General features: G+C 43.2%; 1 protein-coding gene across 1 annotated transcript; it reads left to right on the forward strand.

Annotated features, from left to right (window-relative positions):
• The first annotated feature begins 1,371 nt into the window (after positions 1 to 1,371).
• Positions 1,372 to 25,544, forward strand: pdgfrb (platelet-derived growth factor receptor, beta polypeptide). Its single transcript, XM_084549506.1, has 23 exons — positions 1,372 to 1,856; positions 11,177 to 11,251; positions 11,737 to 12,054; positions 12,410 to 12,667; positions 13,201 to 13,331; positions 13,727 to 13,892; positions 14,970 to 15,153; positions 15,830 to 15,945; positions 16,135 to 16,258; positions 16,440 to 16,651; positions 16,937 to 17,031; positions 17,140 to 17,272; positions 17,885 to 17,989; positions 18,302 to 18,412; positions 19,725 to 19,881; positions 19,981 to 20,147; positions 20,520 to 20,632; positions 20,902 to 21,024; positions 21,218 to 21,329; positions 22,105 to 22,204; positions 22,296 to 22,401; positions 22,633 to 22,925; positions 24,022 to 25,544. Exons 2-23 carry the CDS (start codon positions 11,203 to 11,205, stop codon positions 24,167 to 24,169), a joined length of 3,321 nt encoding a protein of 1,106 aa, XP_084405632.1. The 5' UTR covers positions 1,372 to 1,856; positions 11,177 to 11,202; the 3' UTR covers positions 24,170 to 25,544.
• Positions 25,545 to 25,849: the final 305 nt, after the last annotated feature.

Consider the following 25,849-nt stretch of genomic DNA (forward strand, 5'->3'; position numbering starts at 1 on the left):
GCTCGCCAGCTATGGCACCAATTCAGATCAGCGGTGAGAGAAACCACCCTTTAGCTCCTCGGATAGGCTGAATAGGCTCAGTATTGTTGTTGCAGAACATTTTGGAATTCAGTTTGTTAAGGCCTGTACCACTGTATTGCAATACACCGGGCCTGCTGCCAGCAATAGACAGTTAGACCTTTGTGGTGTCTCTCTCTCTCTCTCTCTCTCTCTTGCACTCTATTGTAACAATGTGCTAAAATTATATGAGATAATAAAATGCGAAAGCTTCCTGAGAGTTTTAAATGAAGTCTTGTTTGAGCTGTGATTTGCTGCAGGATGCAGGTCTCCACCTGATAAAGGTTCGTGTGTTGAGTATCTACAAATATATATAATTGCGAGATTATCTTTTATGCCTACATTTTTAATTGACCACCAAAACACCCATGAATAGATGCATGGGGTGGATTTAGAGCAGCTTTATTGCAAGGAAGTGTTAATTACACAGAAAGAATTAGACAGACGTTAAGGTGGGACTATCCTGTGTGGTGGTGCTCCCCACCCTAACTAATAACTCGGCTTTCACCAGCTCTCTAATTACTCCTAGCAGGCCTTTTAGATTTACCCTCACAATTAGAGGAGAACATGTTACTGTCCAATTTAGCCCCTGCTCCCTCCTCCCCTCTGTCTGCTGTTCAGAGGGAACAGAGGACTCGTCAGCTGCGGGGTCGCATTATGAATTTCAAGCCGGGCCCTTCATATCCTGGGAAAGGATGAAATTAGGAAGAGAGCCAGGACTGAGAAGAGAGATGTCTGCATGGTGTATGTTTGAAAGAAAGGAGGATGACAGACCTAGAAAGAAGAGACGGGAGGGAGGGAGGACAGTCAGAGGTGTTGAGTTATTTTATCTTGAATAGATGACAGGAAATAAAATAAAACAGAAAATAAGATGTAAGAAAAACAAGCGTTTGTTTAACCACATTTACACCTGAATCTAGCAGTGTGATTATATAAGTGACGCTTTTTTTTTTCCTGAGAAACTTCAGTGTTTGTTTCTAAAGCAGGCCACGCTGAGCTCTGCCAAAAACCCTCTTTTTTTTTTTTCTTTTTTTTTTTTCTCCTGCCTGGACCTCTCACTCACTCTCTCGCTCTTTCTCTTCCTTTTTATTGTGTTTGTTGTTTCGCGGAGGGGTTAGACGCGGTCCAGATTGCCGTTGCCAACAGAGACTGTCTCAGTTCACCTCCAGTTGCTTGCCACTCCATTCATAAACAAATCACTCCTGCTTGGGACCTCTGAGCTGCTACCTAAGAACAACAAGCAGAACTTGATCTGTGTTTTGAAGTCCGTTTGTCTGTTCTCTCAGTTTTCCCGAGACCTGCCTCTCTTGCTTTTTCTGCTCAACTCTGTTTCACTATTCCCTCCATCCCCTCCCTCTCCCTCTCCCTCTCCCTCTCCCTCTCCCGCTCTCTCTCAGCTTCAGCTGGGCTGGACCACTGACACTCTGCTCTGTGTGAATCTGTCAGGGAAGGAGTGCATGTGTCCACTGGGAGCTTGCTTTTTTTTTCCTTTTTTTTACTTTCAGCACTCTTTCTGAGTGGTGGGCAGGCCTTTTCCGAAGTGTGAGAGAGGAGAGAGAAAACCATAGTGCTGTGATTTGACTAAACAAACAGCCGGGCTCAGTGCGGTACCTCCTCCAACAGACTCCTGGGACAGCAGAGATTAACCTCAGGCTCTGAACATCTGAGGGATCTATACATTTCAAGCAGCAGCCCCTGTAGAGACAGCCAGCTGGAAATCTCTCCTCTGGTTTCCTGCTGCCGGCCGGTAAACTTTCTTAGAGGGAAGACTCATCTATGCTTCTAGGATCAGTCTGAAGGTAAGAGGTGATACTTCTCTGTCAGTCACGGCTGTTTGTCAGCTGTTAGTGAAGATGTAGTATACCAAGTGGTGAAAATGTTGTTACCCTACATGGGTGTGACAACTGATTTCCTTCTTGAATTTAAAATAATGAGATAATCACATTTAACTTGTTGCTTAGTGCTGGTTTGTTTTGTGTCATGTTAATGTGCCTCTGCTGGTGGTGTTTGTTGCCTGCATACTCGACTGTGTACACACCAGACATTACAATGAGTGAGTGTGAGCAACCTGTTCAAACATCAACACACCGACGGCTTGCATCTCTGTACATAGACACAGTTGCGCTCTTTACGTAGTACAACTTCAACGGTGTTTGTCTTCTCGCTAAGAGAATGCGCTTGACAAGGTGTCCCGGGGTCTCGGATACACACTCACACACACACACACACACACACTGGGGTTTATTGCTGTTTGTATGCGCTCCACTTTGTGCTTCACTGCTAAAGGGGCTTGTTTATACAGTCCTCTTCAGTCACCCAGAGTGAACTGGCGGTCCTCACCGCTACACCATCAGTCTCTTTCCTCCCCTGTGAATGGTCCTAACAGAATTAATCTTCTCTGCGTAGCTACGTGGGGAAGCTGGCTGAAAAGCCGGTGGCTGTGCCTTGGTGTCAGACCTGCCATCGGTCACCGTCGCCGGCGTCCTCGTCAACTGTAGATGGATTTCCTTTTAGTGACAACACGTAGCAGCTTCAATTTAAAGCTTTATGACTTGGTCGCCCTTTTGTAAGGTGCTCCTCTCATAAACCAGCGACTTACGTGGTCTAGTCTGAGGAATGCTGAGACGTAAACAGCCTGTTGAATCATCTCTTCATGTTCATCACAGGAGAAGTTTTTAGTACCTGAGTCACATTGTAGAGCTATTTCATGGCTGAGACACATGTGGCATGCATGTCTATTCACTCTAATCTGCCATATGTTTTGCACCTGAAAGCCTTCTCGCTTCGCGGCCATATATGGCTGCTGTGGTATTTAAGTTGGGTCGGTTAATTGCACATCCATCTTCTTTATACAGATGACCCGTTTGATAAGAGTGTATCGGATCGAGCATCAGTTGCAGTCAAAACAACGTTGGCATGTGTTCTGTGTATGTTGTTCTCCTCCTCCACATGTAGGAGATTCCTCTTGAAGTTTTTGATCTCCTCTGGCTTTGTGGGTATTTTGGTCCGGGCATTGTCAAGGACTGCAGATGAGCTGCTTTAAAACTGCATTCATGTCATACTTTTGCCGTCAGCGGTATTAGACTGTGTTGCGTTCATTTCATAGTTTCACCGTCTGCTGAACGTATCTCACTGGATGTATCCCAGCAGCCGCTTAAAGCAGTACGTTTGCTTTGACAAATCTTTACAGAATGATTTGCAAAGCGTCGTTTGATTTCTCTTCTGGCCAGTGGGGATTTTCCTCGCTGTGCGTCAGGCCGCTGGTATGTAGTGCAGCAGAGCTCTTCTCCCCAGCCCTGATGCTGCGCAGCCCAGTCGGCTCCATTCCCCTGGCCCAGACCTAATCCTTCGTCATCAGCTGTTTCCTGGCTCTCCGGACTCTCTGCATGCCAGGCGTTATGAGAAAATGTGCTTCAAATTATGACCATGCAGAAAACATGCCAGGAGCCTGATTCAGCTCACATGTGATCCCGAGTGCCGATATGCAACAGTCGAGCTCGGCAGTGAGCTTTGAAACACATTGATCCCATTCTGTCCGCTCGTGATTTATCCTCCGTGCCATGAGCTGATCACGCAGCTGCTGAACAACCGCTTTCTGAAAACTAGCGTGGTGTCGTTTACGTGTTGCCGAAAAACAGTGTTCATAAAGTGTCAGAGTTCATAAATTAGAGAAGTGTCACCACATGATCACTGATCGATGAGTGTATCTTTTCTATAAATGTAGAAATCTGTGACTCATTCCCTGGTGGTCACTTATTCTCTGGTTCAGAGGGCATAATTTTAGCTGAGCTGTTGTAAAGCTTCATTGTAAAGCCTTCAGCCTCGTGCCACTGCCTAAACTTTATACTTGGGTCATTCAGCTTTATAAAAAAAAACACTAAGTGGTGCTGCAATAAAGCATCCTGTACGGCTGCTCGTCCATCTGGCCTCCCGCTCGTTCTCCTTTTCTCTCCCTCCCTCCCTCCCACTCACGCAGAGCTGACAGGCAGCTGCATCTCATCTTAAGTCAGGAAGCACAGCCACTCCTGCTGGACAAGTCCTGCAGGAAGCATTTATTTAATTTTGTTTCTTTTGCTGTAATACAAAACGTTTAGGAGAGAATCACACATACTATATAAAGAAAGGTGTAACTTTTTACAAACATATGGACTGAGGGGTAATATAATAGGCTATTATATCCTAATAGCCATCTCATGTTGCTACAAAATCAAAATGTTCTTTAAATGTTTACACTTCAGTATGAGTGATCAAACTCTAGCTTATAAAAAATGCATATTGGGAATTTTATTTTTACTATATGAAGTAAATTTGGCTCTAAAGGCTCTAAAAAAAACTATTTCTTAAGTCAGGTTTATATGCGTGTCATCTGCACAGTTTGAGTCATTATTAGCGGAAAGTTAATTTATTTAGATTCTCCTCTGTGGGCGGGGCTTAGCCGGAAAACGACAATGTCACATTCTTGTTTGATCTGTCCACACCACTGCTCATCACATATGATCAAACCGCATGCATACAGTGTATATGAAGTATTTTTGCATTACAGTTTCTCAGGTAAAAGCCTCGACTGTTCTTCCACCCGTCTATAATATTAGAAAGATGTTGTTGGAACAAAAAGATTTATAGCAGGAAGTTTTGGTCTCCACCAGATTCTTTTGTGCGCCACACTTTCTCTCTGGAGTTTGCGCTGTCTTCTCTCCAATAAAAACATGTTGGAAATGGTGATACAGTGCGGGGGAAGAGGAGGACAAAGAAAAGCAACTTGCTGCTTTTACAAGATAAGAATATTCTGCACAGTTGAAAATAGTGTCCAAGTCGACTTCTGTTCAGTTTTTAACTTTATCTCAGCTTCATTCAAAGTTACCCTATATAAGGTGTAGTTATACAAGGTATTAAACCTTAGCAGAATTGGTCGAATAGCATAAATTATCACGTGGATGTGTCGCTGATATTGTTCATTTCCGCTTTCCTTAAAGTCCCGGAAAACAAATGAAATTTAAAGACAGGGACTCGTAATTGCATTCAGCTGTTCCATTTTGTGTCTTTATGCGGGTTGTGGCTGTGTAAGAGGGGAGGAACTAGAAGCGTGTGTAGGCGTGATCTGTTTCTCGAGGGGCTTTCGTTCGTACAATTTCATTGGAATTGCTGGAGAGCAGGAAAAATGAGAGCAGCACCACGAGGATGGGTGGAAAAGTCCCGGAAGAAAAGCCCGTGCATGTAGTGTGGCTTGTGTCAGCAAATATGTGTGCTTAAACTGTATATGCTGAAAGTCCCCGGAGAACTGAGCAGGATCTGACTTGACTTGATTCGAGCTGGTAGCAACCCACAAGTTTAGTGCTCAGAAAGGAGGGAAATTTACTTCAGTCACAGAAGCTGCTTTAGCTTTTTACATCTAAATGCCCTGTCATTCATTTAGGTTCCTAAACGAATAGTAAATTAGATCATTAAACTGATATCAAACACCAACCACATCTAAGGCTGTCATTCTATAGCCCTCAGTTTTACCCAGAAGCCCCTTACATCCCCCCCGCCGCCACTACAAACAGCATTTACAACTCTGTTTCAAAGGGAGAAAACCAGAATCCACAGTTTCCCAAACACATGTTTCCGTGAGCACAGAGTCACTTTAGTTTCTGAGATAAGACCCCCCATACACTGTATCCAAAACGCTGAAATAAAAGAAAGTAGTTGGAGATTTATGAACAGGAATAACAGTTGGCTTTTGTGGTGCTGATACTTAACACGGCTTTAATTCAGCTTTTGCCTCTTGAGTTACAGCATACAAGCAGTTTTTGTCTGACACAGAACTCTACTAAGTTCAGCGTCCAGCTGTGCAACAATAAAACCTAGCAGGGTCGGTGCAAGCCACAAATCTCGACAAACTCTTTCTATCAGCCAGATATTGTGTGGTTTTAGATTTCTGGTGTGGAGATATATGGGGCGGTGAATGAAATGGAGCATTTACCAAAAATAGAGCTAAAAGGAGAGTGGAAATTGGACTCATCATTTGCAGGCTGGCCTGCAACACATACATGCCAGTGATGCTCCATATTGTGAATAAGCAAGTCATTTCCAACCAGTTTGCCTCGTCAACTAGAGTATATCATATCAACATGTAGTACATTTTCTCTATTTGAATTACCATCTGTCCTTTGAGACAACAAGTACTGTGCCAATTCAAAGTCCGCTTCTAGCCAAGGACAGATCAAACAACAGGAAATATCCCTGCTCCACTGGTTTTAATGATGATGCTTTAGGCAATGCTCTGTGGTATGGTAAGAGAGTAAGGTCCTCAGATGTGAGGTGGATCACTGGCAAGTCGTTTTAGTTTTCATTCTAGGAATATTACATCACTATCACACAAATTTTAGCGTTTTCTCTGGTGTTTTGTGAGAAGAGCTCGAGACTAGCCGCTAATCTCAGCAGCTAACAGCTCTGGAGATACCCGGCCGGTCAGTGTCCTCCATCATCCCAAGTGAGAATAGTCTTATCTGGTCAAGCCCTTTTTGGGTATTTATAGTCTGTCTTGGATGTCTGTCACATTTATAATTCCTACTCCAAGATAAAAGTTGGCTACAAAATGGTATTTTTTTTTTGTCCTACAAGTTTATACTAAGTTGTGTTATGATCAGAGCTCAGCTGGGCTGCTGGTACGCTGCTTTTCAAGTGCAATATTCTTCCAGGAGTCTGGAGTCTATGACTTGCCAAGTCTGACTGCTTGAAAACAGGAATTGTGAAAGTCTTGTTGTGTGTAGTGCCTGTTTCCGCTGGCCCCAAGCACCAAGATTACTTTTCCAAACAAACAGACCAAAGGGATATAGATACATACACACACACCTAGATAGATAGATAGATAGATAGATAGATAGATAGATAGATAGATGTAAGTCTCACTGCCTTCTTTTAGAATCCAAACAATTGAAATGACAAACACAGGCTCTATAAACACTTTGCACAGACATTTCCTGCTTCAGTAACAGATTCTGACAGCATGTTTTTTTCCCTCTTATATGTTCGTGACAGCAGCAGAACTTTTCATGGGCCTGCATTTTATTCGTCATTATTACATCTCCGGCGATATATGGCATGCGTATTAGTCATGCTGCAGTTGGTGGACACTTAGGCCGCATGGGGTGAGAACAGTGCGTCACGGATCTGCGGCCGAGGGACCAGAAGGTTTTCCTCAGGGGGGGATGGTCGGTCAAAGACAAGTGATAAAAATGGAGGTTTGTTTTAACAGAGACACGCTGGGTCATTTATTTCCCACACAGCTTGCCAAAGGCCCACTGTTCTGAGATACATCAAGAAAACCTGGCATCTGTCTGAGATAGAAAACTAAAAAAGACGAATATGGCGCGTATATTTAGCTAGTCTACTGATACGCCTGAAAGAGCGCGTAGCGTCAGTCACAGGCCAGATTCTGTCGTATCTGAGCTATAATTGTTTGCATTGGAAAGAAGTGACCACTAAACTGGAGTTGATTGTTTTGCTGATCGTAACTTCCTGAACACTTCAGCAGAGTAAACATCACTGTCTGTGATGAAAGACTGTGCTCCTTCTGCTGCCCCACTCCATGCCTTGATGTGGTGTTTCCCATAAAGTATATCCCGTACGTCTGCGTGATGTTTTTTTTTTTTCCACTGTCTGGTGCTGTATTCTTGCGGTGTGTCGATGGTTTGTCATGCTTTGTCATTGGTCTAATTGGTCTGCGCTGACGTTTGGTTGTTTTTTTTGACTTTGTTTTGTTCTGTCCTTGTTGTTGTCTTTCCTCCTTCCTGTTTCTGAGTTTACATTCTTTCTTTTTCACTGTGCACCTTGTTATTTAAAGATGTTTTTCTCTTTGTTGAAGTTGCATTGATTTAGTTTCCTATTCATTGTGGCATCTCCGTAAGCATTTGGTTAGTGGTCGTGATGGTCTGCTGTGCCAGTGAGGCATCGCTGCTTCACACCCACTCGTGGCTAGAAAATGTTCCCATACAGGAAGTCAGAGCTCTCCAGCTGTACTCTGGGAGGGTTTTTGGAAATCTTCCTCTCTTTTGTTGTAGATTGCACTTCTTCCAAGTACAAGCTTTTTGTCCCATGGGATACACTCGAGCAAACAGTTGGCTGCAAATGTAGTTGAGCCAGTAGTTCCCACCTCATTGAGGATTCTTTTATCACTGCCAGATGTTTAAGTGAAACATGCAGCTACAGCATACATAGATAAACCCAGCGCTGGGATTACAGGCTGCCGAGGGACTGGCGTTTACACGCACTAGCTGTATCCTGAGGGTTAGCGTGGGCTGCGTGCACCCCGCTGAGGTCGGCTTTAGCAGTCTTCCTTGTTAGCTGGCGACACTTTGAGTGTAGCCGGGCTGTTTATAAAAACTAGGAAGGGTCAATCAGCCACCAGATTCCCAGCCTCTGTGGGAAAACTCATACAGAGTGATAACAGTTTATCCCTCGTGGTGATTACTGTGCCATCGCTAACATAAACACGTTTGTTTTTTTTCAGACCTCCAAGATTACCGCGGGAACGCAGTATCCAATTTCATAGATTAAAAAGACGTCAATAAACATCAGGGTTAGAAAAATATTTCTCAGCTCCTATAAGGTCCCCCTAAAAGTTCTCATCCTTTACGGGATCTCACCCTCAGATTGAGAACCACTTGACTCAACTTGATTTGATTTATGGATATTGTAGACATTTCTTACTGTAAATGTCTCTGTTGTCTCTGTGGCTCAGACAAAGAGCAGCCTTGCGGTTCAGGGATCAAACTGCTACCAAGTGTTTTTATTAAAGTCACTGAAATGCTGCCAAAGCATCTTGGCAGATTCACTAGGGTCCTGACCCTTTAATGCTTAATCATTGTTTGTTCCCTTCTCGTCTAACGTCCTTACCAGGACCAGGATCATCCACTTATAGTGACGGCTGAATAATATTTTGTAGAAGTCCTCTGGCTTTTTTTGGACCATGATCCTATAAAGAACATCCCATTTTTAGTTTTAGATCCCCTCTCAAAGGCCCCTGTTCTTGGTCACCCAATGCCCAACTTATCATGTTGCAGAAGCCAAACATTATTTTTCCTTCCCTTTTTAAAGAAACAAAAACACCTGGACTCTTGTTAAACAAAGATTCTCTTCTCTGCTGCTAGAGCTTAGACGTAAATCCACATCCTGCAGTAGCCCTCACTGTAGCAGCTTGGCTTGTTTATCAAATGTCAAATCAGCAGCTCGTCAAAGTATGATATGTTGGTTTTTATGCCGCCAAATGACACATGCCTTTGGCGTCACTGCGCTTAGCTGTTGCCGCTCAAAGTCATCTTCGTTGACACTGAGGTGACTGGTACTTGTGCGCTGATGTATGGCTTCCTCAGCGGACAGGGCCTCGTCGCTTGTTGCTGGGGCCCCCAGGGATGAGGTGACCCCTTCACTTCTGCCGTCATCACCAGCGGGGTCCCAAGCGTATCAGCGGTCCTGGGAAAGTTTCAGAATAACACTGTGGGAACGTGAACTGTACACGGACACCAGTGACAAAGAGGGATAAAGGGGGGAGAGAGGTGTTCGTGTGTTTGGAGGATGGGGGGGTTAGGCTGTAGCGCGTGTCTGTGTGTACAGGACGTGCGAGCTCCGTGCATTATGTGCCAGTAAGAATGTTTTTCTATCCATGTGTATGAACTGCTGTGCAAAGAAAAAAGTTTATCTCCCCCTGTCTTGCTCTCTGTCCGTCTCTCCTTCACCCCTTTTTATTAGAACCAGGAGGCGGGGGAGGAAATGGACTAGTCATGTTTTTGGAGCAACTCAGGAGCTTTGAGCTTTTCGTTTTGGGAGCGGAAGTGCCAAAGGCAGTTAATCTAGACAACATGTATCTGGTTTGAGTAACTTTAGATTAGTCACAGAACTTTTTGTGACTCACCACCACTGACAAATTGATCAGGTCTTTCAGCTCCTTTACGTCCTAAAATATAAAACAGTTTTTTACAACTTGATGGATGCAGGTCAAGATAAGATGAAGAAATGTAATCTTCAAAACTTGTGTTCTATTACATAATGCCTTAAGTCAAGCCAGTTTCTTAAAATAGGTGATTGTTAAATCGGAGTGTGATTATCAAGTACAAATGGGGTTAGATTTCTCAAGATTTCGCAATTTTTCCACTGGCTTCTCTTCCTCCTCCACCCTCGCTCTTCCCAAGACTCGCTCTTCCGTCCTCTCTCTCTTTCCCACCCTCCTGCATACAGGCCTGTTATCCATCTTTAACTATTTCCAGACGTCTGTGTTCTGCAGGCCTTAACCCCCATCCTAAACATAACAACAAACCACCCCACCCCTCCTCAATCTTTTCCTCCGGCCTCTAACTGGGCTGTGAAATTAGGACTTCAATCTCTAAATGCTGGTAATGGTGAACATTTGTCAACTTTGACCCTGATAGGTGGGCAAATCAAATTCTGGGATTCTGACATTGGATATTATATACAACATGATACCCCATTAGCAGTGCAAAGCCACAGTAACCTTTCAAAACCCTGAGCACACTCCTCTGTCAGCAGCTTATGCGAATGCCCCCATTTTCACTTTTGTTTACGCCAAAACCAATTAATGGCTCAGCATGGCTGTAAAATAGCTTGGACGCAGTATTGTTGCCAGCGAGCATGTTGCAAAGCCGCACACAGTGACCCGTTTGTTAGCGGGCAGAATGCCGGTGAACCGGCAACAAAAAGAGCCGGACATTGTTGCTCTGTCCTGGTGCAGCGAGGCATCAAATACCTCCAGAACGAGCTGCATCTGCACCTCAGATTCCATGTGCCGGCCAGAAGCCGACACATGAAGAAAGCATCTTGACAACAAACTAATCACATTTTGTTTTGTTTCCTTTTAGTTTGAGCAGAACATAGTTTTGTGTCATTTTCTTGTAGATTACGCTGACATTTAGTGTGATTCATTTACTGACCTGCTGGAGCTCGCGAGGGCAGGAATCAATCCATCATGACAGGAAGATCATCTCTCACGAACAGATGTTAACTCTAGCGAAATCAGAACTTCCTGTTTTGTTCATCTTGACTGAGTCTACTGAACATTTTGTGGATACGTAATGATCTGGATTCGTAAACTGCTGACGAAGACAGTATGTCTGTTTGTTTGCAGAACCAAGGCGTCTGAAGGCTTCCACCATGAGGATGGTGACGGCATTCACGCTTCACCTGGCAGTTGCATTTACAGGTGAGAACTGAGTTCTAGTTTCAATCAACCAACAAAAAGTGAAAATCTGTGAACACACATTGGTTTTGCAAGGAAGCGTAAAGCTTGATGCCAAGCTTAGGTGGAGTATTTTACAGCTCAAGCACAATAAGACTGATAATCTGAGACTTTTTTCTTATTAACAAATCATACTTTATATGATTGAAGGGGTCTTAGATCATATTAATGAGGTAACTAGGATTATACACTGTATTTCCAGTGAAATAACACAATACTTTGACGTTAAGCGCAACTGACGCATTCAAGCTCATCTCGGTCATTATAAATACATCTGTCACTGACATGGCATCATTATCCTCCCACAAATCTGCTCCGTACAACTCATATCCTTCATCGTTCAGAGATAGAACAGGATCCGACCAACACTGTTGATTTAACCTTTGACCTCACGCGGCTGTCTCTGCGACCTCCACCCTGACCTCTTTCCTTGTTGTTGCAAACCGCAGCTCTCCTGTATTTCTGCACCGAAGTGTTTTGCCTGGAGATCACGCCTGACGACAAGGAGATCGTCCTGGCTCGGGGCTCCACTGTCAACCTCACCTGCTCCGGATCCGGCGAGCCGACATGGACGTTCAAGAAAGAAGACGTGCCTTTCTTTCAGTTGGAACAAGTTCAAAACGGCCGTCCAAGCCACCAGATTGTGCGCAATGGTGCCACATCTAGCACTCTGACGTTGTATAGTGTGAGCTGGAAGCACACAGGCGTGTATCAGTGCATTGATCAACACACCGGGGAAGCGAAGGAGGTGGCTGTGTTTGTCCCAGGTAGGGCCTGGTTTGTTAACGTTTAACTGGCTTTGCATCAATGATAAGTTGAGTCTTAGTGTGTTTCGAAAAAAAAATAAAATACCATTTTTACAGTATTTTGTTTGGTAGAATACATTCTGGTGTGTATTCCACTACAAAGTAAAAGAACTTCATACTAAAGAAGAGTTTAAAGAGTTGAGCTTTTTGTGTGAGCTGTTGTAAACTGTGTGGCGAGACCTCCAGGAAGATCATAAAAGGAAGAAGCACTGAATCATTAGAAAAACATTTTGCTTTCTCATGCTATCCACGTAGAAAAACGATGAGACAACTGTTTGAACCAGCTGTTAAATAATGAAATATGTCATGTGTCCAGACCCTAATGTGTGGTTCATAGAGAGATCCCATGGCATGGTAACAAAGACCAACGAGGAAAGCACCATCCCCTGCATAGTCACCAACCCGAGCATCAATGTCACCCTGTATGAGAGGGACACTGACATGCCCATCAGGGGGCTGTATGTCCCCAGCGAGGGCTACAAGGCATCGCTGGAGGACAGGAACTATGTGTGCCGCGGAGAGCTGAACGGGAAGGTGGAAGAGTCTCAGTCCTTCTACGTCTTCAGTATCGCTGGTAGGTGTTCAGGCGAAAGAGTTTGCTTGGAGAAACCAAAATATAAAGAGTAGTGATTATTATCATCTCATCCCCAATGTGTGCTGCAACTCCGGATAACCCAGAAACACACACACAGCACTGGCCCCCTTTATTTCAATCTTGGACCAAACTAATAAAGTGGATGAATCTTTTAGTGATTCATCTTTAAGTGACGTAAAAAAGCCATAAAACAGCTTGTGAAGCATAATCTATAAGTGTCTTAACCAAAGTATTCCAGAAATATAAATGATCTTTTCTTCTTTTTACGTGCAGTATTTGATCTTTAGTCATCCTAGAGTAACACTGGTGCAAGAATGTGTAGGAGGATTAATTTTTTTGCAAGAAGATAACAGGGTAGTGTTGGACTTTAGCCCCCACTTTCAGTTTTGGTACAGTTTTTAACAAATTAACAGTAGATTATTTGGTAAGTAGACTTTTCCACATATTGTTTTAATAAATCTTATCATCATCGTCTGTCCCCCTCACCCCCGCACTCTCCCCTCTCATCCCAGTCCCAGAGGGCATCGACGCCTACATCAACGCTTCAAAGACCGTCCTGAAGCAGGGCGAACCGCTGACGGTAAACTGCACTGTTCACGGAGCGGAGCTGGCCTTTTTCTCTTGGGATACACCCAGCGGAGAGGTGAGTGGGAGTGGAGCAGAACAAGCGCTTTTGTTCAGCCTTCCCTTTGTGATCGCTCTCAGGCCTCACGGCCGAACCCAAATTGCATCAAGATGTAGAGACACACCTCAATTTTTATCCGCCAGTAAAGTTGTACTCACAGTGCATGGTGTCTCTGCGCTGCAGTGACTGGGTCTTCTTCATTTTTGGATAATTTTGAAAACAGTCTATCAGTTTCGTATTTGTTTTTCGGTGACACTGACTACTACTGAGCTGGTCATGTGATCTTTACTACAATTACACTAATTTCCATTAAGTCTCTTTGTGCAAATGTTGGATCCATTAAATTTTGATGATACTCAGCGTGATGATAAAATGTCCCATCCCATCTCATTTAATTTCCCTCTCTCTTCAAGCTCACAGAGGTTGAGCCGCTGACAGACTTCCTGTCCTCCATGAGCATGCGCTCCTACCTGATCTTCCCTAATGCCACAGTGGCCCACAGCGGAAACTACATCTGCAGTGTCTTCGAGAGTATCCAAGGCCAGTCTTTCTCCGCCAGCGTCAACATCACCGTGCTCGGTTAGAAAGGACCCCCAGACACACACACACACACACACAAACTAAAACAAACTGGCGCTACTCAGATTATTATTGCCTTTTGCTGACACAGAGAAACCTGCTTGTTAGGACAGAGGTGCTGTATTTTAAAGGAAATGAGGAGAAACTATTTATTTCTGTTCGTAGTGTGTAATAAACCTTTGACACGGTGTGGATGCCCTGAGTGATACCTTGAAAAATAGAACCTCAAATCAGGGGGTACGACATTATATTTAGACTGCAAGTGTTTGTCTAACTTCCAACATTAACATACAGTAAGACACTATCTAAGCAACTGAAAGCAGCGGGTTGAGATCCAGTAGAAGCCGGAGTCACCGTACTGAACTTTTCTCCCATGCTCTGTCGCTTGACCGTCACTAAATGCATTCTGAGTCTTTGAATGCTTACTCTATCTGCAGCGAGGTGTGTTATGTTTATAAAATCCTCGAATGACTCAAACTGCAACGTTGGCCAAGAGACAGGATGACGGGACAGGTTCGGTGGTGCACAGTGGAAATCTCAGTGGAAAAGACAGACACTGTCTGGCCACAGAATGAACAGAAGCATTACACAGTCCACTGTCTTTAGTAAAGCCCATTGAGCAGACTCAAATTTAAAACAGCATAATAAATAGTTTTATATAAACTGTGAAATGTGCGACTGCTCATGAACAGAGAATTGTCATCAGACTGCAAATCCACTCAGATATCTGCAACCTTATTGTATCTTTTAGGTTTTTATTTTCTGTGGTGAAGGTATTTGGCTGCTAAAACAGAGTGGACTGAGGAGCTGGGTCGTTTCTTCTGGATTTGAAAGAGAGCAAACACAGAACTAAAAGAGAGTGAATATTGGCTTTACAGTCATCTGCCAAAAACAGAACTCTAAATGAATGCTAATGCAGCTCAGTATCTTGTGATAGACAGGGCTTCTGTTTCCCCTAAAAGGTGATATGTCAGTATTGTGTTAGTGTCTGGCTACCTGGATGATTAAACAGTTTATTGCAAAATAATTCTAAATATACCTAGTACATTTTACTGATGATATATTTTTTCTCATTAGAACACGGTTTTGTGGACGTGAAGCCTGCCCGGCAGCAAAACATTTCCACCATGCTACAAGAGAACGTGGAGCTAAGAGTGGAGATCGAGGCCTACCCTCCACCTCAGGTTCGCTGGACCAAAGACGGCAAAATCATCAGGGGAGACAAAACCACCACAATCAGACAACAAGAGCATGAAATAAGGTAGAGCACCCGTCCGCGCAACACAAGGCGCCTCCTCGTAGGCGTCGATACATTTAAACAATTAGCACCGGACCGGTGATAGGGTGACAGCCTCCACAGGCATCCAGCTCCTGTCAGTCATCAGCAGACGAGGCCTCCTTGGAGAGAAACCCTATCCTCTCTCTGGGGGGAAGGACTCCTATCATTCCTCACACAGGAACCATAAACACGAAATACCTGTCACAACTCACAAATGTCTGTTAGACAAATGCCAAACAAAGTTTTGAGTACAGGTCCACAATTTCACATTTCTGCCAACACATATAAAAATCCCAAAAAAGTGAAATTTCATCCACAGAAAGAAAGAAACAGGCTCTCTGTTAGCAAGCACCAATTACACACAATGAAACGAATATGTCTTTTTAAAACAGGGAACATTATTTCATGACGCAGATTTTCTTTAATTCAAAACGGTAAGAAAAAGCCCTTTTTTAATTTCCTTAAATATCCCACAGATGTCCCTAGACTTTACTTGGCAGGCCCTGCAGACTATCTTGCTGCATTTTAAATCAGGTCTAATATAATTCATGGCCTCCTGCCAAACATCTTGGATATAAAGTGAGAAATATTTGGCCTTTGAGTATTAGAGGAGAACATCAGTGATAGGTTTGTTTCTTTTATTTTTTCTCTGCCTCAGGTATGTCACTATCCTCACCTTGGTGAGGGTGAGGACGGAGCAGAAGGGCGTCTACACTGTCCATGTCACCAACGGAGACGACACCAAGCAAGTGACCTTTGACCTGGAGGTCCAAGGTGAGAGGATGTTTAAAGAAGCTTAAAATGATCCCAGTATGCGGGACGCTCTTGCTTATTTTCAGTATCCAGACCCCAGACCGGACTTTTTGAAAGTAACGTTTGTTGACAGAAAAAAATTTAAGGCAGATTCTTGTTTTTTCCCAAGTCAGTAAAGATTAATGGCCACTGCTTCCCTCCTGTGTGCAGTTCCCGCTCAGATTAAAGACCTGACCGACCACCACCTCCCAGGGAACAGACACTTGGTGACCTGTGTAGCTGAGGGGGTCCCAACCCCGACCATAGAGTGGTACAGCTGTGACAGCATGCTCAAGTAAGTCACACCGCCACCACCACCCATTCATCACTGAAGTGTCACGCTGGGAACACTAGGGGGCTGACTACACACAGATTTATTTCACTTTCAAATTTACAGCGTCTGCTTTGGCTTTGCACTCAGCCGGTGCTGCTCTTGCGACGTCCACCTGCTTATTTTCCCGGCGTCTCTTCTGCAGGTGTAGCAACCAGACGGAGGTGTGGCAGCCGCTGATACCAGAGCCGGAGGTTCTGAGCATCCGGCACAATGTAAGCTACAGCGCGGCGCGTAAAACCAGCCAGGTGCGGAGCCAGGTGACTTTCCACAAGCCTCAGCGGGTCACAGTTCGCTGTGAGACCAGCAACCAAGCGGGCCTCGTCGACAGGAGGGACGTCAAACTGGTGTCCAGCGGTAGGTGTCATGTGAATAATGTATCTTTGCTGTTACCTAAGTAAAACATGATAATAAAGAGTAAACTTATGATGCATTTGGGTTAAAAATCACAAACACAATTATCACAGTCTGATAGTTTAGACTTAAGAAACACATAGTGAGGTTTTCATGAAATCATACAGTATTTATAAATTAAGTTTTATGTCTGTTGAGAGTTTGAGACAACTTGTCTAAATGTCCTCTGTGTGAATTACTGTCTTATACACTGTACTGTGGCTAATGCTCTGATTCCTCACGTTGCAGCCCTGTACTCTCAGGTGACACTAATGGCTGCTATTCTAGCCTTAGTGGTCATCGCCATCATGTCTACCATCATCCTCATTGCTGTATGGAAGAAGGTAGGACAACCTCAAACGGGAGCTGTTTTTTTTTTTTTTCGTTTTGTAATCAAATGAAAATCTTGGCTTCGTTCTCATGTGGGACTTTTCCTTTTCCTGCGTTCTCAGAAACCTCGCTACGAGATCAGGTGGAAGGTGATAGAATCTGTGAGCCAGGACGGACACGAGTACATCTACGTGGACCCCATCCACCTGCCCTATGACCTGGCCTGGGAAATGCCCCGAGACCACCTGGTGCTGGGTGAGTCCTCGTGCAAAAAAAAGGGGACAGATGATAGTGTGGAGACAGGGGTCAGTAAGAAAACATACACAAATTTAGAGGTCTTGCATCCTTTTCGTTGTTAGTCCTTATTTTATTTAATCTGTTAGAACAGACTCTCAGACAGTAGTATGCTTGTTCCGTAGACACAAACAGACATGTTAAAGTGGAGCTATCACTAGGTGGCTTTAGTGCAGTGGGTGGTTTGGGTCGTCTGGGCACAGTTCTCGCTTGAATACTAAATTAAGTCTCTTAAACTTCTTTTGTTGGCTCCAACTCGCCCTCATTTTTAAAGCTCCTTTTAAACTTTTATGTCTGATGATGTGCTGTTGGTAGTCAGCTGCTCCCCCGCAAACAGGACAATTCTCAAGCGTGCTCAGATAGACCTCTGCTCCAGAAAATTAATCTGAAAGCCTCTCCATAAAAGGCTGTGAATGAGTTTCTGATCTCACATTTTGTGGGATGGTAATAAGAAATGCTTACACTAATATTTTAACAAAGACAAGTGGGGTTTTTTTTTCGCCTCCTTCCTTTTCAGGTCTAATGTGAGCTTCATTCACACTGTGTCCCACTGAGCCCTGCTTTGTGTTTCAGGTCGCACTCTTGGATCAGGAGCGTTTGGCAGGGTGGTCGAGGCAACTGCTTACGGTCTCACGCATTCCCAGTCCAGCACAAAAGTGGCAGTGAAAATGCTGAAATGTAAGACACACAATGTAAAAACACATTAGAAAGCCATGTGCGCGACTTGTCTGAGCAATACGGCGACCCCTGCGTAGCTGTCAAATATTGTGACACCAGTTCCATATTCCTGTGAGCTAAGAGAGGGCAGCGGCCTGCTGAGCTTTTGTTTGGTTGCCAGCCTGATTCAAGTTTCAGCTCACAGGTCACTGAGCAGTCTGGCAGGGACACAGTGTGTCCGGCTTTCTGTATTCTCGTTCTCATACCTACCTCACACTGCCCTGCTTTTATACAACTCTCTTTCTCTCTCTTTCTCTCTTGTCTTTCATCCAGCTACAGCCAGGAGGAGTGAGACTCAGGCACTCATGTCAGAACTGAAGATCATGAGTCACCTGGGTCCTCACCTCAACATTGTCAACTTGCTAGGAGCTTGCACCAAACACGGTCAGTCTCCCAATGAGCAACAGTCCTACACATACACCTGCATACACTTGGACACTGGGAAATGTTAAGTTTTGTTGATATATTAACAGTACTTAATGTCTTTTGGTATATTTATGGGAAATTACACAAAGTGCCAAGACTGTGTGGTCCAGTCTTCTTGTCGTTCCTTAACCTCGAACACATTTGCAATAATTTCCTGTAAAAGGGAATGGAATGTATAAAACAGTGGTGAAGCACGCCAAAACGCTTTTAAGGAAGAAAATAAAACTCATTTCTCACCACCCACTGACAAGCGTGCTCAAAGTGTCCTCTTTAAAAACATGACAGCAGATAATAGTCAGATTAACTGTCTGAGAAACACTGAGCAGAGACGTGAATTTTTCTCATAATCCCGAAACAGCTTTTGTTCACACTAAAATAGCATTTATTGTGCACTAATATTTTTTTAATTATACACTTAAGCATATATTTCATTATTGGATAATGAATGTGTTCTATTTCAAGTGATTTTAGCATCTTAGAAACTATACCGGTTGCACAACATTTGGTGTAAAGTCATTTAACTTTTGTTACTGTATGCATAAATGCTCAACATGTTTGTTTCTGCAATTTCCATCTAGAAATCCTGTTTTTGCAAAAAGAGGCAGCAGTAGAGAAGCACACATTATCCATAATAGTTAAATATACCAGTCACTATATTGTCCCATATTTAAACTTGATGCTGATAGACTGAAAATCACTGATATCAGTTCAGCTGCCCCATATCATGTGAATAATATACTACTTTTTATTCATTAAAGTTCCTATGAAGTCAAAATTTATGTTTATGTGTATGTGTGTTATGTGAAACTTTTTGCTACACACATACACTATATCCCATATCGCCTAATTATGACAATAAAGTAATTTATAATTAATTTATAAATTTATAAAGTAATTTTATTTAAGGTATTTTAGAGTTTCTCATTTCCTGGAAAACATTTTAAAAATGTTGATGACTCATCCTGCACTTGGGGGTCATGTATTTGTTGAATTTTCACATGTCAGCTGTACGGACGGCTTCGTCTTTCAGCTTGCCTTTGCTCGGGTTCTGATCTGAGCGCTCGGAGGAGAGTTTACGGGATTGGGCAGCTCTGTTTTTACAGGAAACACGTGGAAACTAATAGAACGCGCCAGTTGTTTAATGGCGGCTAATCTCTACTAGTAACAGAAAAATACATCAGACGTATATAATTCAGTAACTTGAATAACACTATAGATTTAAATTAAGGATTGTTTCTTTCTTCCTCACTTCCTCTGGTCCTCCAATCAGGCCCTCTCTACCTGGTGACTGAGTACTGTCGCTACGGCGACCTGGTGGACTACCTGCACAGGAACAAGCACACCTTCCTGCAGTATTACGCTGAGAAGAACCAGGATGACGGCTGCCTCATCTCAAGAGGAAGCACCCCTCTCAGTCAGAGGAAAGGGTGAGAGGAGCAGACAGTCTTTCAGGGAGACTATTTTATAAAATGTGTTGTTGTTTATTTAGAAATCTCTCCTCTTTTCACACCTGTGTTTCCCTCCAGCTATGTGTCTTTCGGAAGTGAGAGTGACGGAGGATACATGGACATGAGCAAAGATGAGCCCTCGGTCTACGTGCCCATGCAGGAGCATTTAGACACCATCAAGTATGCCGACATCCAGCCGTCTCCGTATGAGTCTCCCTACCAGCAGGACCTCTATCAGGAACAAGGTTTGATTTGAGCCTGTTTGATTTTGTTTCTGCGTTAACACCAGTCTGCAGACACTTAAGGCAACAATCAATTTTAAAGCATTATCAAAGAAAATATGCATAAAGAATTGAGCACGATGAACACAGAAGAACGAGAATTTGAATTTTATGAACAGTTAATTTTTTCTTAGCTTCACAAATTAACGAATACAGTGTTTTCAATTAAACACTGCAGGGAACATACAGGCAAGTTTTACAGCTTCATTTTAGCCCATGCAGTCACAGGACAGCTGGAGTTCCCCCAATAAAATGAGACAGTGTCTTCATTCATGAGACGCTCATCACCTTCTCTCCTTCTCCTTGTTTGTTGTCTTACCTGGTCGTCCCGTTCAGGTGGCGGCAGGCTGGACCTGGCGATCAGCGACACCCCCAGTCTCACCTACGACGACCTTTTGGGGTTCAGCTACCAGGTGGCGAAGGGGATGGAGTTCCTCGCCTCTAAGAATGTAGGCTGCCGAAAATAACGCTGGCTCTAAAATATTTTACCAAGTTGTCAAATACACTTATTCTGGAGCCAGCAGCCTGTTAGCTTGGCTTATCATTAAGACTGGACTTTGTTTAATCTATACCATATCTATAAAATGAACTGTGTGTGTTATACAAAGTCCCTGCTGATTGGCTGGCTGACCTCATGATGAAGTCTGGCTCATTCAGTGACCCCTGTTCATTTGACAATAGGTGGGATTTGATGGCATTTTCTTTTGTCCCACCACAGTGTGTCCACCGTGACTTGGCTGCCAGGAATGTGTTGATCTGTGAGGGCAAGCTGGTGAAGATTTGTGACTTCGGCCTGGCCAGAGACATCATGCATGATTCAAACTACATCTCAAAAGGCAGCGTAAGTAACAAAGCCAGTGCACAGATCCAGAATGAGACGGTTTGTAGGGAGTTACTTTGGATAAAAGCAGCATCCGAGTGAATAAAATGCACGGGTTATACGATAAATTTGTAGTTTACAAGAAAAGTAAATGTCTAGTGTTTCGTAACAGCTCTTTATTTTCTAAGACAGAGTGTGTTTTTCCCTCATGCAGACCTTCCTGCCCCTGAAGTGGATGGCACCAGAGAGTATCTTTCATAATTTGTACACCACCCTGAGTGACGTGTGGTCATACGGCATTCTCCTTTGGGAGATTTTCACACTGGGTCAGTACAAACACGCACATATTCACACACCTAAACTATATGAAAAGGTCCTACCCAGAATCAGAAGTGGTGTATGCGTACCCCCCATGAGGGATTAAAAAAAAATCCTGCAGTCGATTATATAGGTCACATTATTCTGAACACATTTCAACAGCTTGACAAATCAGCCTGTCAAATCACTTCCGGACTCCTTCTTCACTTTTCTGTTAAACTGTTAACAGTTAAAATGTATAATTGTACGCGTGGCTGCAAGTCATGGAAGTAGCAGTGTGTTTGAAGGCTCATATGAGGTCAAAATGTTATTAGGCACAGTCAAGCTTTGATATCCGAATTTCCTTGCTCAGGGTATTGTGAGCTTTCTTTTTTTTTCTTTTACTCTTCCCACGATTTTTTTAAACTACCATGCAAACAAAGGGGACAGTTAATAGCTTATGCAGCATAAGCCTGAGAGGTGGAAAACAAACTCACAATCCGGCCTCTGTGAGCGATAACCAAAGATTCTCTGTGCTTCTTCTTTGCGTGCATCTATTTTTCTTGGACATCTGGGTCAGAATATCTGCTTTACTGCACAATAAACGTGGCTCAGATAATCAGTGTTGTCCTTCTTGGAAAATAAATGAAATTAATTTACTCTGGGAAACGTCTTGTAGATCGAGACGTTTACTCAGCAATGCATGATATCAGATAATTCATTTAGTCGAGGTTACAACTAATTTTGATTTATAGCCTGTGCGCGGCTGTTTAGGTTTTGAATTATCTGAAATGCTTTGTGCAGGAGGAACACCTTACCCGGACTTGCCCATGAATGAGTTATTCTACAGCGCTTTGAAGAGAGGCTACCGGATGGCCAAGCCCTCTCACGCCTCCGATGACGTGTGAGTCTCGCTGTCGACTTTGGTGCCACGAGCCTTGATGTCCAACATAAAGACCGAGAAGCAAACTAATTTTATGTCGCTTATGTTGTAGTTATGACATCATGAAGAAGTGCTGGGACGAAAAGTTCGAGAAGAGGCCTGAGTTCTCCTCTCTGGTCCACAGCGTTGGGAATATGTTGATGGACAGCTACAAAAAGGTACTTTGGTGGCTGGTTGGAGAGCTGCTAGATGCTCTTTTTTGGAGCAATGTTTTTGGTGGTGAATGCATAAAAATAAAGTGCGTCATATGAGCTATGACTGTACAGTAATATATTTAGGTATGTATTGTGTGTCCTTTGTTGTCCCAGGTCAAATAATAGACACAAGCTCATCATGCAGTTTTTTAACCACATTGCTCAGATAATCAAACTCCTATCTCCTGTCGACAGAGGTACAATCAAGTCAACGACAACTTCCTGAAGAGCGACCACCCAGCAGTCGCCCGCACCAAACCCCGGCTCTCCTCACCCTTTCCCATCGCCAACCCAGCGTTTGGCTCCCCGACTCCCACCGCCCGCTCCTCTTCCCCGGGCCCCTACGACCAGAGTCCGAGGCCCGGAGACTTCGGGCAAGAGGCGGAAGCGCAGGAAGTCGTGACTTCATACAACGAGTACATCATTCCCATCCCAGACCCGAAGCCAGAGGAGGTGTTCGCTGACGAGCCGTCAGGAAGCCCTGTGAGGTACGGAGCCGCTGACAAGACGCTGCAGCTATGAGCCAAACCTACAAGAAAGATGAATATGTATTTGTTACACAAGAGCAGGGTTTGGTTTTTTTTTCCCACCACACTCCCACTCATCCAGATGTTGAGTTAGGACAACGGCTGTACTGCTAAACGGACATGGAGACGTGTTTTTATAGTATATATAAACAATCAGCCAAGCAGAGGATTTAAATGAAAACTTACCACAAGTACTGTTTATCCACATGTAAATTCAAAAATGTTATTTCTATTCCAGTTGATTGATTTCTTAAACATGAATCCTGATCCTGTGTTGAAAGCCGCGTCAGTCAGTTTAGGAGTGATTTATTCAGGACGCAAAACTGAGTGTTGGCAGTGCTTGTATTTGGCCTTTAACATTGTGGTTTGAGGTCTTTGGTCTCATGAGAGACAACAGAGTAAACCGCTGGTTGGGGATCATTTTCACAAAGATCTCTCTTCTAATCTTCTAACAATCTACCGTTACAGCAGGAGTTGAAATAATTTATCAATGAATCGATTAGCGGACTGACAGAAGACAGAACTAGCGTGATAATCGACTCATTTTCAAGGACCTATTTTTTTTTAAGCAGAGATGACATTTTTAGACTGTCAGCTTCTCTCTGTGATGATCTGAATCAGTCTGATTTAGTCACTTCTCACCAGGATGCAGCTGGTGCCACTGAAAGAGGGAGGTTTTATTCACTGAACAATAACTTGGATCATCCACAAATGAATTGCTGCTGGGCAAATGATGCTTTCCACCCTATAAAAAGTAAAGAGGACTGTATACTGATGCGTTGTGTAACAGAAAAAAAAAACATCAGATCAGTTCAGCAGTGAATAGATAAGAGTAAGAACACAAGGAGCACTTAACATCTAAATGGCCGACACAGGAAATACACGTTGTTCTTTAAAATACACAATACAAAGCATCAAATCACAAGATTGTATATTGATGTGTTGTGATTGCTTAGGGGAAGGTGAAAAACCAGGAAGAACAAACAGACACATCTCGCTGTGAGTCATACATGACTGAGTGCTCCGTGTCAAGTTGTGCTTTTTGTTTCCCTCTCAGCTCTCTGGCTCTGGAGGAGGAGACCGACTCTCTGTCTCAGGACACTGCCGACACTCTTCCAGAGGAGGACAGGCTGGAGGAGACCAGCGAGAGAGACGCTCTGCTAGGCTGCTCCGGGACGCCCGAGGTAGAAGACAGCTTCCTGTAGCCACTCGTAGGAACCCTAAGAAAACAGAGGTCCTTTCTGGGGATTTTTTTTTTTTAAATAAAAACATGCCTGAAAAAGGGAAGTGATTAAACTAAAATGTAGCAAAACTGAGACCGAGACAGCAATCTCTGTATTTCCACTAAGCACTCAGTAACATTGTGCCTTCTTTGAGTTGTTTTTTTTTTTAACTACAAACTAATAATGAACACAATGCTATCTTCTATAGCCTGCCATAACATAAATACGGTACTCTAATCACACTCCTAGTCAGTTTCAGTAAATAGAGACGTGTTTACCGTATTGTCCATCGTAGCTGGCGACCTACACTATGAGGCCTTAAGAGACACGTGCATTATTATGTATCTATCCATATGTATGTTTGGCTGTTATCATTGAATATCCCCAACTCTTTGAAAAACGGGTGACTTGTTTTGGTAACTTCCATTTGAGTCAGGGGAATATAAAAATTATTAACAAAAAAAAAAAAAAAAAAAGGTAAAAATGAAGGAAAGAAAATGATCCATGCAAAAACAGTTCATATTTCAGTTTGTGCACGTGACATGATGTCCTAAACGGTGACCAGGAATGGAAATTTGATGACTGAATACAATCTTTATTTACAGCTTCTTGTAAAACAGATTTTCCCGATACCTGAAATGCAGAAATATTCCACGTGCACTGTTTTAATGTGAGATTTGTTTTCCTTTTAGTTTCATTTGCCTCTGCGTCAGTATTTTTTTTTTTTTAGCTTCGTGACTTTTGAATAGTTGTTTTACGTAGCCTTAATTCATAGTTCTGTGCCAGATTTGCACTTTATTTTGAAGGAAAAAAAAACAAATAATGTGGATATATACCTATTTCTATAAACTTACACTATGTGAAAGACAGAAAGGTACAACGGAGGATCGTCAGATTTGACTAAAATATGGGGTTTCTTGCGGTGACTCTATTTTCCAGTTTCTGTGAAAGTCAAGTGAAAATATTATGAACAGCGTATCACTGCCTTAGCACAAGATGGCACACACGAGTGCCTCTGTGGACGGATTTGTGTCTTGCAGCTATTGTTACTCGCAGATATGAAGGGCTACTGTACTCCAGAACTCTAGATAGCCATATGTGTTCATGTACAAAGGATGCTTGTAGTCTTCTGTTGCGTTTCGTAGACACTCACTTACACGTTTGTTTCAACGTTCAGTACATACCCCACCGTATAATACAGCACATTTTTATTTTGTGTAGCCGAAAGTAAAATGCACAAGATCACTGTATCACACGCTATGGTACCAAAGCTCTTCTTAACGTTTACAAATGTATTTTTTTATATGTGCCATTTTATATGTTGTAAATGTGACAATAAATGTGTATTATCGTAGTATTTCTGGATCTCTGGAGTCTTCAATGAATCGTGTGAATCTAGATCCCCTTCTCTAGCCAATGTTTTAAACTGCTTAAAAATGTGGAAAGAAAACTTCTAAATAATAAATCACTGTCCGGCATATTCCCAGATTTCAAGCTTATAACTTAATTTCCTTGGAAGAAGCTGCTTTCATGATGTCCCACTCAGAACAGAGCCTGTCCAACATATATCTGCAATGACTTTTCTCACTCTGTACTCTCAAATCTCTCAGCGTCTTTAATGTCTCAGCTCTCCTTCCCCGTCCTTCTTTCTTCCACGCTGAA

This window comes from Chelon labrosus (genome assembly GCF_963514085.1).
Source record: "Chelon labrosus genome assembly, chromosome: 8".
Classification (NCBI taxonomy): Eukaryota; Metazoa; Chordata; class Actinopteri; order Mugiliformes; family Mugilidae; genus Chelon; species Chelon labrosus.